Here is an 11,031-nt window from a genome sequence, read left to right on the forward strand (position 1 = left end):
AATTTAATTAATTAATTTAATTAATTTTAGAGTATTCATGTTAATAATTTGCTTAATTTTTAAATACTGTATATTTTTTTGTCAATTAACAATAAAGGGATGTAATGCCACAGGTTAACCTTACTGGTTGAAAAATACTTGTTTACTTTTAAAAATAATTGTAATATTCTCTCCTGTTCTCCATCTCATGTTGCATCAACATGAAAGGAAGAGTGTAGTAGATTATCTTTGATCTCAGTGCTGTGATCAATAAGGGTGTGATAATATATAAAATATGTACACATGTTTATCCTAGTAATTGCTCATGCAACGAAGACCTGGACATGCGGTTTGGCTTTAGCTTATGTTCAGATGAGAGGAATTTCCTGTGGAAAAGGAAGAGATATGTAGCAAACGCTCTGAAAAATGTTTTTCATCTGCAACAGGACCTCCAGCAGCATGAGGTATGTGTTCTGGGAAGTGGGTCTTGACTTTTCTAGGGTCTACATGGTCTCTCCTTGATCAATTTTAAACAAATTAGACCAAATACAAGTATCTGTTTTCTAAATAATGCTAGCACATTTGTCTTCATTACATTTGCTACTGCTACCAAGTTTTGCTATTTCAAGGAACACTAATTGCATCTTATCCGTGGGGCAAAGTAAAATCTATGAGATTTTAGATGTATTGATCTCTTATATGCTATTATTTAATTGGCTTGGTTATTAAATACTTTGTGTCTGTTAAATACATTACATAACAAGTATTTCTTCTGTTGTTCTAATTTAATCATTTTGTGAGAGTTTACTCTCCTAAAGAATGTTCTCTGAGTGGTTCTTAAAATATCTTTCCTTTCTTCCAATTTTGAAACTCCTCAAAATGAATATCCTGCATTTTAAAGTAGTTTCCTGATACTGAAAAGGAATAACCTTGATGAGGATAATTTACTAAATATATGTGAATTGTGTGGATTTTTTCATGGGGTTGGCAGGCAGATTTAGTGGTAGGTGTGCAAAATAGAAGGAAGTGTCAAGGGATTGAGAAGTGACAAGAAAACACGTTGTTTCAAGCACAGATCGTTGTCTGTCTGTGCCCTCACTTGCCCTAAGGAGAGATGGGAAAGAACCTAGTTTTGGCTTAATTCTTTGACTTATATTTATGAAAAGAAAAGCAGGAATGATTGTGCTATTTCTGAGCCTCCCCTTCTGAAAAGGGACTTGTGCTCCGAGGTCAGGAGCTGGGCTGGGAGCGGTGTCAGGATACTGTGTCTATCCAGGCCGCCACACTGAGTGTTACCTGCCTCAGGGTCCTGTGTTTCTGTGTCACCAGGTCCCCGTGGTGGCTATCATCACAACAGGAGGAGGACTGAAATCCATGACAGGCCTCTATGGCAGTCTGCAGGGGCTCAAGAAGTTGAATCTCTTGGACTGCATAACATACATCAGTGGATTGTCTGGCACCACATGGTAAGGACAGCTTGCACAGAAGCTTATAATGGCTCGGTTGAGGGGTAAAGCTGCTACAAGGAGCTGGAGTCACAGGATGGTAGTATCCACCAAGAATGAATTTGTTACAGGTGTTAGTAGCTACTCCAAGAATTATTGTATGATCTCTTAATATTTTAAAACAAGGTTTAGGTTCTCTGTATCTGAAAAAGACCTTGAAAAACTGTCTGGGTCAAAAGAGATGGAATCATTCTGAAAACAAACAAGACCGGGAGGTTTTACTCTCCTTTTCAGCTCTGCAGTTACAGTGGTTAAATATGTCTATGACAAATATGCTTTCAAAATGGATTCTGGGGATGCAGTTCTGCCCACAGTGTCATATCTGATTCTATCTCCATGGATGTCCCTTGTTTCCAAAAACTGAAACAGGCTCTGCTTTTTAACTGATCATTTGGAGAAAACATAGAACAATGCATATTTTTGCCTGTAATCTGCCAGCTTGGAAATGGGCTGTTTCCTAAGTGTTATCTCCTGTTTACAGGCCCTACAAGGGTCTAACATGCAGAGGATAACATGAAAGATGAAATTAAATTATAGGTAGTGATATTGTAATTTTGACACAGTGATATAAAACCTAGAGACAGCAGCTAGTCTGATAATTTATGCTCTAGAAAGCAAGCAAATAAAATGTATTATAATTTTGGACCTTATTTATGCCTCCTAAATGAAGCAATATTCACTCTTAAGGTGCTACTGTGTCTAACTAGAAAAAACCATCGACTCACAAAGCTACATATACTGTAATCCTCATCTGTAAAACACTCAAAAAATCTGGAGAGGTCAGCCTCCAAAAGAGAATAACAAAAACAAACAGGCATGAATAGTAACCAGTACTCTATATCTCTATCCCCAAAGGCAGATTTAAAGTCTTCTTTTGCTGCTTTTTTTTTTGTTGTCTTTATCATCTTTCTCCAGGACCATGGCCAACTTATACAGAGATGCCTACTGGTCACAGAAGGACCTAGACTGGCATATTGGTGAAGCTCAGAAGCAAGCAACCAAATGCAAGATGAGCTGTTTCTCTATGGATCGCATGAAGTACTATAACAAGCAGTTATGTCAGCGGAAAGAAGATGGATACAGGACTTCGTTTATAGATCTTTGGGGGCTCATGATTGAATATCTGCTAAATGACGGGGTATGATATATATTCATTTTCTCAGAGAATTACATTTTTTTTCTTTCAATGAGTGGAGAGGAAATTAACCCATCATAATTCTCCATATCAATAAACACTGTATATCTCTATTTTCTTCAGTAGACTGCTTACAGAGAAATACATCACATGTTAATAAACTACATTAGTTATGCAGCCATTTGGAAAGTGTAATTAGACTTCTGCTGGATTTAAATAGAAACTGGAGGCAATCTCAGCCAGTCTGCTTGAAATGCAAACTACACATGCAGGAGGAGTTCAAGATGGAGTTCAAGATGCAAAGCAAAATGATCTCAGTTCTGTGAAAACTCCCTGAAAACAGTGTCAGTAAGGAATAACTAGAGTGCCTACTGCCCGTTTGCAGCCACTGATATGTAATATGAAGTGTAGCTATACTGGTAGCAAGTCCATATTCTGCTTTTGCTGATGAGGATTGCTGAGAGAGTAGGTGGTTTGAGAAGTACTAATTTTTACAAGCAAGACATCTGCTTTTATATTATTTGAAGTGGTTTCTACCCCAACAGTATAGAGGTCTAGTTCTTCTTCTCTCCAGTTACATTACAGTTCAAAAATGGTTTATTTGACATTCAGGAAGTGAGAAAAAAATAGTCTGATGAGCGTATAAAAGATATTTGCTCCAGTGTGGACAAAAATGTTTGTTTATTGAAATCATATATATATATATATATGTCAGGCATATATGTGAATATATAAATAAATATATGTGCCTGACATACATATGTCAGACAATTGGTAGGATTTTGATATATTTCTTATTTCTTACAAATCTCTTCAATGACAATAAGTTTTTCTAGAAAAAAATGGGAGCTGAGTTGCAAGTGTTTTGTTTCCAGATTCCAGTGATTTTTTCAAGGCCAGACTGTTATCGTTTTTGTGCTCTGAGAAGGGAAGCTCCATGCTGATGTGCTCAAGGGATTCCTTCCCTGAGGAGAACAAGCACTACTTGATACTCTAGTCATGTTAAGGACCTACTTGCCCCTTCCTGGGCAGTGCTTTCAAGTATATCTAGAAGTAAATGCTGAAGTAGATTTCCTCTCCTCGTTTTGGTAAAGAGCATGAAGTCAGGCTCGATCCCTGAGGAGAGCAATCTGTCGTTCCATGGATGAAGCTCAATCAGGTTCACTGTGCATTGTTTTCATGTGTCCTCATGTAAATCCTTTCCTTCAAAACCAGAAAGATCCTCACAAACTTTCGGAGCAGCGAGCAGCAGTGTGTGAGGGTCAGAACCCACTGCCCATATACGTGTCCGTCTGTGTCCGGGACAACTATAGCACTCATGATTTCAAAGGTAAGGATGATGTTTCAGATCCTGTGAAGCTTAATTTTGCTAGTGGAATTCCTGTTTTAGGGGATTGGGACTTTTTTGTTCGTGTGTGTGTGAGATTTGCTTTTCACTGTTTGGTAGAACTTTGAGGCAGCAGCCCTGATGTCTTAGCTGCTTTATGGAAAAAAGGCCATTGCTTCAAGCCATGTGATTTTAATACAAGAACTTTTTATGATCATCATCATTTTATGATCATTTTTATGATCATTACCTTTCTGAGATGGATTGAATGGAAATCCTGCCAGAAAGGCCATGTTTGGAATATTATCTGCTCCAACTAGAATAAGAAAGTATTGGAATTTTGCAAGAATTAAATGCTGCTTTTTGTCAATTCTAATATATTTGAAAGAAAAAAATCTAAATTTTATTTATGATAAAACTTGAGAAAGACATGCAATTTAGTCCCAAGTGAATCTTTTGTTTTGCTTGGTTTGGTTACTTTTCCATGAGGAGAAGAAACTGGAGGGGAAGAAGGGGAGGAGAAGAAATTCAAATCAGATTTTTATGGTTAAAATGAAATAATGAACCTCTTCTGACTGAAAAGAAAATTATAGTCTGTGGCCTTTCTTTTACAGGTTTTTCTCACTCTGCAGTTATATTGGACAACTGCATTTCACTTGAGTGGCATCCTAGAAATTCAAGGCAAAGTTCTGTCTTCCTTAGCACCACATAGAATGAGTATAATTGGCCACTTGTATCAAACTCATTTTTTTGAAAAACTGAGTAGCTCTGTACACATCTAATTATTCAAGGAAAGAAAGCTAAATGCATTATATTCTGTTAACTGTATCCATAAAATTGGAAGTATAGACATAGTGTATGCAAGGGCAGAGTGTAACAGTGCACGCCTGGAGAGTTCAGTCTTGGTGCATTCACAGGAGATGTGTGAAGGCTGGAGTCTTCCCAGGCTCGCAGCGTGCACATGGTGCCACTGGCACTGCTGCCACCATGCACATTTTGCCAAAGCAACAGCAGATTTGCAACATAACTGCTCTTGCCTCCTTATATCCATAGTCATAATGACTGAGTAGGGTGGCATGAAAACCTCTCTAAAGCCTGTCTCTGTAGGTGATAAATAACTTTTGCAAAGACAGGAAAATGGAAGCTTTGCTCTGCTTTTGACTGGTTTATGCTCTAGCATCCTCCCTTCTTGCCCTCAGCTGAAAAACTGAGAACGTGCTAAGTGCCGCTGTGGTTGTATTGCAGAATGGGTGGAGTTCACCCCGTATGAAGTGGGGTTGCTGAAGTACGGAGCCTTTATTCCCACAGAGAATTTTGGAAGCGAGTTTTTCATGGGACGCATGCTAAAAAAACTCCCCGAATCCCGCATATGCTACCTGCAAGGTGATGTATTCCAAGGTCCTGGAGCAGAGGCACTTTGGTAAAGCACAAGGCTGTGAACCAGAGTGGGGACTTTTCTAGTTTAAGATACTGGGCACTGGTGTGGTTTCACCTCCCATGCAATGCAGATGCATGCTTATATGTCCAAAAGATATATTAAAAACTGATCCTAATCTTTTTCTTTTTTTTCCCCCCCCCACATTTCTTGGGAAAGAAGAAATTCTTTCCCAGGAATTCTTTTTTCTCATACTTTGCTAACAAAGTCACCAGTTTCTCTAGGGAAAGTAAGAAGGAGATAATCCTAGAAGGAGGAAAAGAATGTGCAGTAGAGAAGGAGTTGGCTGAGTCCTTGAGTCTCAACCTGTTAAAAGTGCAAGGCTTTTACTTGTGATTCCAAACAGCCGGTGCATCTCTCTGTAAAATGGCCTGTGAAAGCTGTGTCTTTTGCATCTTCTCTCCTACTCTTTTCTCTCTTTACAGGGCAGCAGAGCCATGCGGGACAGTACTGATTGCAGTGTGAATTTAGCTCTTCAGTCAGAGCCAATACTGTAGAAAATCAAGAGGAATTTAACAACTTTAAAATTTAGTTAAAATTTAAATTCAGCCAATTCAACAATTAGTCCAAGAGATTGAAAGACAAGGGGGAAAAAAGGCAATTTATAGTTAAAATGTGTTCTTGTGTTCACTAATTCTCTTTACAGGCATGTGGAGTAGCATATTTTCTGTTAACCTATTACAAATATGGGGACTGTCCCACAGTTCAGAGGACTTCTGGAAGAGATGGACCCAAGACAAAATAGATGATGTCGGTGAGAAATGTTTAAACTTTTCATTCATGATGCCTTTCTGCATCATCATTTTGACTAGTTTAAAGGCAATGATGTAGGATCCTCTTAAAAGTTAGCAACTTCTCCCAGCATGTAGGCTAATGGAAATACTGCTGTGATAATTAGACTTACTAGAATTCTTCAAATTAAAATGCACTGTCATTAAGAGCAAGCTTTATGGGGGTCTCATATTTCTGAGAAAAGGTTGAGACTTTGTTTTTCAAACCATATAGAACAAAAACTCAGCAGTGGAGAATAAAGTTATTTTATTGACCATACAGAGAATAAACCTGAATATCAATTTCCTGACATTTTATTTTATTACTCAGTACAGTAATTACTGCGCTGGATTCATCTTGGCATGAGAACATATGAGGCCTGGAGGCTCTTTTCTGAAGCAATATAGAAACCACAGCTTTATTGCTAAATCATTTAACATGATGGTAACTGCAATTACAGGCATCCCGAAAATAAAGAAATACATCTGCGCAATGTTGGAAAATGCCAAGTCTGTCTTGTTGCATTGTCAGCACCTGGTCTGGCAAAGCAGGCTGTGATTTCAGGAAACCCCACCTTGTGCCATTTCTGCCTTTCACCCACATACACTCTTGTGCAGTCACCCTGAAAACTACATATAGTTTCTAAGTATGGATGTATTTTCTACATTTTCCTGGGATACACTTGTTTGGTTGATAAAGCAAATGCTCATGTAACTGCAGAACATCTGCTCATTGCTTGGTAGACTTTTTCACTGTTGTAGTAGATCTTATGGGGCATTTTTGTTGCCTGCCTGGCTGAGTGGAAGGGAAGAGTATGCTCTACCTTTTCTTTATGCTTGGCTTTATTTCATGATATTTTCCTTGAGGATATGTAACTTTTTCACTGGAAATTTATTGAATGATATAATTCCACTAAGGTATCCCCTTTCTAAGACTAAACATAGTGTTTGATGAACCATCTCTAGGTTAAAGCTTAAGATCATCAACAGAGCTCGCAGCTGCTGTTTTCCATCAGCATTTTCTATCAAAAATATTTTTTTCACAGTTTTTCTCAGGACACACTTTGTGATCTAAGTACTAGGCCAACCAGAAATTAATATGAATTAACAGATTGCCAATTTTTCCCCCCTCTTTTAGATGAAGACCCAATACTGCCTACAAGGCCCCATGAGCTAAGGACTCGCACGTATGCTCCACCTGGTCCCCTGTCCAACGCTCTTCGAGGTGCTTTAACTGACCGCTTCTCCGTTGCCCAGCATCACAATTTTCTGAAGGGCTATCAGCTGCATAACAACTACCTTGAGAATGAACATTTCTGTCGATGGAAAGGTAATAGGAACTAGTATTTAAAACAAATACTTCACATATTTTTGAGCTGAAATCTGTAAGACTTGGAAGAAGATTTCTTGCATCTCCCAAAGGAACTTTTCTTTTCCTGAACAGGGAGAAGAAGCTAAGAACTCAGTGCTGCCTAGCATGTAAATATTGTTTTAAATATAAGCATGTGTTTATGTGCTTTAGCAAATGACTATAGCAAATTACTGGAATAGATGACTTGGGATTCTCGGCATAGAATATTTTTAAGAATAGGTTAGACAAATCTATCAGAAATGCTGTCCAGTGCTGCCTTGGAGTACAGAAGTAGACTTAGATTGCCTCTTCAAGTCCCAACAGACTATTTCATAATTCATTAAACAAGTCTTTTTAAGATTAAACTGTCATGAATATTCAGTTTAGCCGTTTTTTTTCCAAACAAAATATCCACAAATCTTTTCATATGCCAAGAAATATTTTCCTTTCAGATACTGTGTTAGACACACGTCCCAATCAGCTGATGCAAAATCCTGATCACCTGGGCATGATAGATGCTGGATTTTTCATCAATACCAGCAGTGCACCGCTTTTAAGGCCACAGAGGGAAGTGGATGTCTTCATATATTTAAGTTACACTACTGGATCGCATTCATCGGTGAGAAGCATCATGTTATGATGTGCTGTCTGTCCTTTTTCTTCCAGAATGATGGAAATAGGCTCTTATGCTTTATGCTGAATCAAGCAAGTTACCAGAGCCTGCATGGGAACACGCAGAAATATGAGAATGGATTTCTTATGCTTTAAATTAGAATATAAAAGATATTAGGTGGATAGTCAGGGGCAGAACATTCCTAGGCCTGGGAACTGAGATGCTACAGGGAAGATCAAGTGACAAACAACTCCCTGCAAAATCCCAATTTCATGGAGATAAAGCTAATTAGCTGTCTATAAAACTCCTCAGAGAAGTTGTTTGAGGTTTTATACCTCAGAAATTGAGTTTGTTTAGAAAATTAATTTTACCGATCTTGGCCAATGTAGGGGGAATTCCATATGGTGCATAACTCGTATAATAAAGTTTCATTTCAGCTTTGCTGAGATTTCAGATAGCTGAGATTAGGCTACATTCTTGAAGAAAGGCTGCTGGAATTAAGCATATAATAGAAACTGTTCCCTATTTCATGATGCCTGCCACTAAATGCTGCATAGCAAATAGCACAGTACATAGTGGAATATGATCTTGTTGTATTAAATATTTCATGAGAAAGGCACACTATAGCCTAACACCTCAGAAAGGCTCTTTTTTGGATTAAAAAATCTTCCTGTCACATAACTTCTCTTAAAACATTTTTTTACTGTTGTTTTCTTTTCTGATTAATTCTATAAATATTAAACACAGGCTCTTTCGGTTACTAACACTATTGTGATTTGCTTTAAGCTTCTGCAATTTTACTCCATCTAAATCTAAGTATACTCTGTCTCTGGAATTCTGTTCAGCATTGTGAATAGTATGCTGGTTTCTGCATGTGGTAATTATGTATAGAGAAATTCTTGGTAAAAAGGAATCCTCATGGATCTGAATCACTAAATCTTAAAACTAGATAATCACAGAATCACAGAATATTCAAGGTTGGAAGGGACCTCTAGAGATCATCTAGTCCAACCTTCCTGCTCAAGCAGGCACACCTAGAGCATGTAATGATTCCTGGGCTTTAAGGAAGTCAACCTCAATTCTAACAGTGATCATTTCTGTGGTATTTCAGACTCTGGACAAAGCCTGCAAATACTACTCAGAGCAGAAAATCCCATTCCCCAAAATTTCTTTGAGTGATGAAGAGAAGAAAAATCTAAAGGAGTGCTACCTCTTCCAAGATTCAGATTCTCCGAGATGTCCTATTGTGGTTTTCCTTCCACTTGTGAATGACACCTTCCGAGAGTACAAAGCACCTGGTAAGTTGTAAGAGGTGGCAAACATTAAACAAACAAAGTTTGTTTGATTTTCTCATTTTCTCATCTCTGCCAAAGTTGCTGTATACATTCATATCATCTTTGGCCCTAGGGAAGAGAGACACAGCCCTTGCTCAAATGGTATTTGCCTTCATCTCTGTCCCACTGATACCATAAAATGTTGCCAGAGACTGTAAACATTTTTCCCAGGAAAAAAATGGCTCACTCAGATCTGTTTTCACACGCTTATGTTGTCTGTTGCCCAGGGGTAATGCTGCATTTGCAGAGACAGTGGCATGTGTGAATGGCAAGAGAGCGAGAACTTGGCTTTCAAGATTAACTCCGGCAGTGTCAAAATCAATGAGTGTCTCCTTGGTGGTTATCCTAGTTGTCATTTTGCTTATTGTGCCATGGCTGGGAGCTGTCATTATTTCTGTTATTTTTATTTTCTGACACAGTCAGATGTCTGGTATTCCTCTCCTTTCCTGCCAGTCGTGAGGATGCATTTACATCTTGGGTGCAGGCAGGCAAAGTTCAAATGCTATTTTGCCCTCCCAGAATCAGAGACAGCACAAATGCAAAACGCAGAGAAGGTGGTAGGTGCTCCAAGACTGTCATCTAAATTGTAGGAACTTTAAGATTTCACATGTTTGTGTTTCTTCTTTCTTGCTTAAATGTCATGCTAGTATTACTAGCAACTCCACTCTCTCAGCTAGGGTCCACAGAGAGCCCCACTGTTCAAGGTAAGGCCACAGCTTGTCACTAAGATAAACTCAGCATTACAGTGACAATTTGTCTTTTCTTCCAGGTGTGAAGCGTTGCTGCTCAGAGATGGAGGGAGGCCAGCTTGATTTGACCAGTCGCTCTTCCCCCTATTGCATGTTCTCGGTCAGATACTCTGATGAGAATTATCGGCGTCTCCTAAACCTCAGCGAATACAATGTCCTGAATAACTCTCAGGTGATTATGCAGGCTCTGCAGATGGCAATGCAACGGAAAAGACAAAATATGTGCTGATCACCCATCCAATTGCCTGGATTGTTGTTGTGGAGAAGTTTCTTATGCTCTAGCACACAGAAGGAGCAAAGGTTTTTGAACACTGACTGCTCAGCACTACAGAAAGAAACTACTCCAGGTGGCTCAGTGGGGTTTTTTTCAATCTCATAAAGTGGCCTTTCTAAGCAATCAACAACATTGCCTATGAAATCTTCATATATGATCTGTCCCCTAAATTAAGGTTGCCTGCAGAATACACTTCATATAAATCCTTATTAGGATTTGTATAAAGTTCAAATGTGTTATTTTAAGTTTAATTTAATATCATACATGACATATAGGAAACACATTTTATAACACCAAGGAGCTACAGTAATTCAACGCAGCTAATGTATCTACATGCCATAAGAAGAGGATAAGAAATTCTGCTTCCTAAAATTTTATTTTATTGAACACATTGTACAGCTAAACCTGGAAAACAAAGAAAATGTGATATATTTCTTTTCCTCCTTCTAACCTGCCTTGCATTGATGACTATCTTCCTAATGACTCCATTCTCCTTGTCCTTCCTTCTTGTAATTCCCCTACTGCTTGGGCATCTATTGATGCCACCTGCAGAAAAAGC

At 38.5% G+C, this 11,031-nt stretch overlaps 1 protein-coding gene across 1 annotated transcript in view; it reads left to right on the forward strand.

Moving 5' to 3' along the window:
- Positions 1 to 10,467, forward strand: part of LOC112942494 (cytosolic phospholipase A2 epsilon-like) — a 29,151-nt gene extending 18,684 nt beyond the window's left edge. Inside the window, exons 12-21 of the mRNA XM_026033443.1 lie at positions 296 to 443; positions 1,309 to 1,445; positions 2,400 to 2,622; positions 3,835 to 3,949; positions 5,192 to 5,329; positions 6,028 to 6,135; positions 7,290 to 7,481; positions 7,955 to 8,121; positions 9,227 to 9,413; positions 10,219 to 10,467. Coding sequence (XP_025889228.1) covers positions 296 to 443; positions 1,309 to 1,445; positions 2,400 to 2,622; positions 3,835 to 3,949; positions 5,192 to 5,329; positions 6,028 to 6,135; positions 7,290 to 7,481; positions 7,955 to 8,121; positions 9,227 to 9,413; positions 10,219 to 10,427 — 1,624 coding nt within the window. The 3' untranslated portion in view covers positions 10,428 to 10,467. The remainder of the gene's footprint in view (positions 1 to 295; positions 444 to 1,308; positions 1,446 to 2,399; positions 2,623 to 3,834; positions 3,950 to 5,191; positions 5,330 to 6,027; positions 6,136 to 7,289; positions 7,482 to 7,954; positions 8,122 to 9,226; positions 9,414 to 10,218) is intronic.
- Positions 10,468 to 11,031: the final 564 nt, after the last annotated feature.

Source organism: Nothoprocta perdicaria, unplaced genomic scaffold (assembly GCF_003342845.1).
Source record: "Nothoprocta perdicaria isolate Ctin4 unplaced genomic scaffold, notPer1 scaffold_129, whole genome shotgun sequence".
NCBI classification, from domain to species: domain Eukaryota; kingdom Metazoa; phylum Chordata; class Aves; order Tinamiformes; family Tinamidae; genus Nothoprocta; species Nothoprocta perdicaria.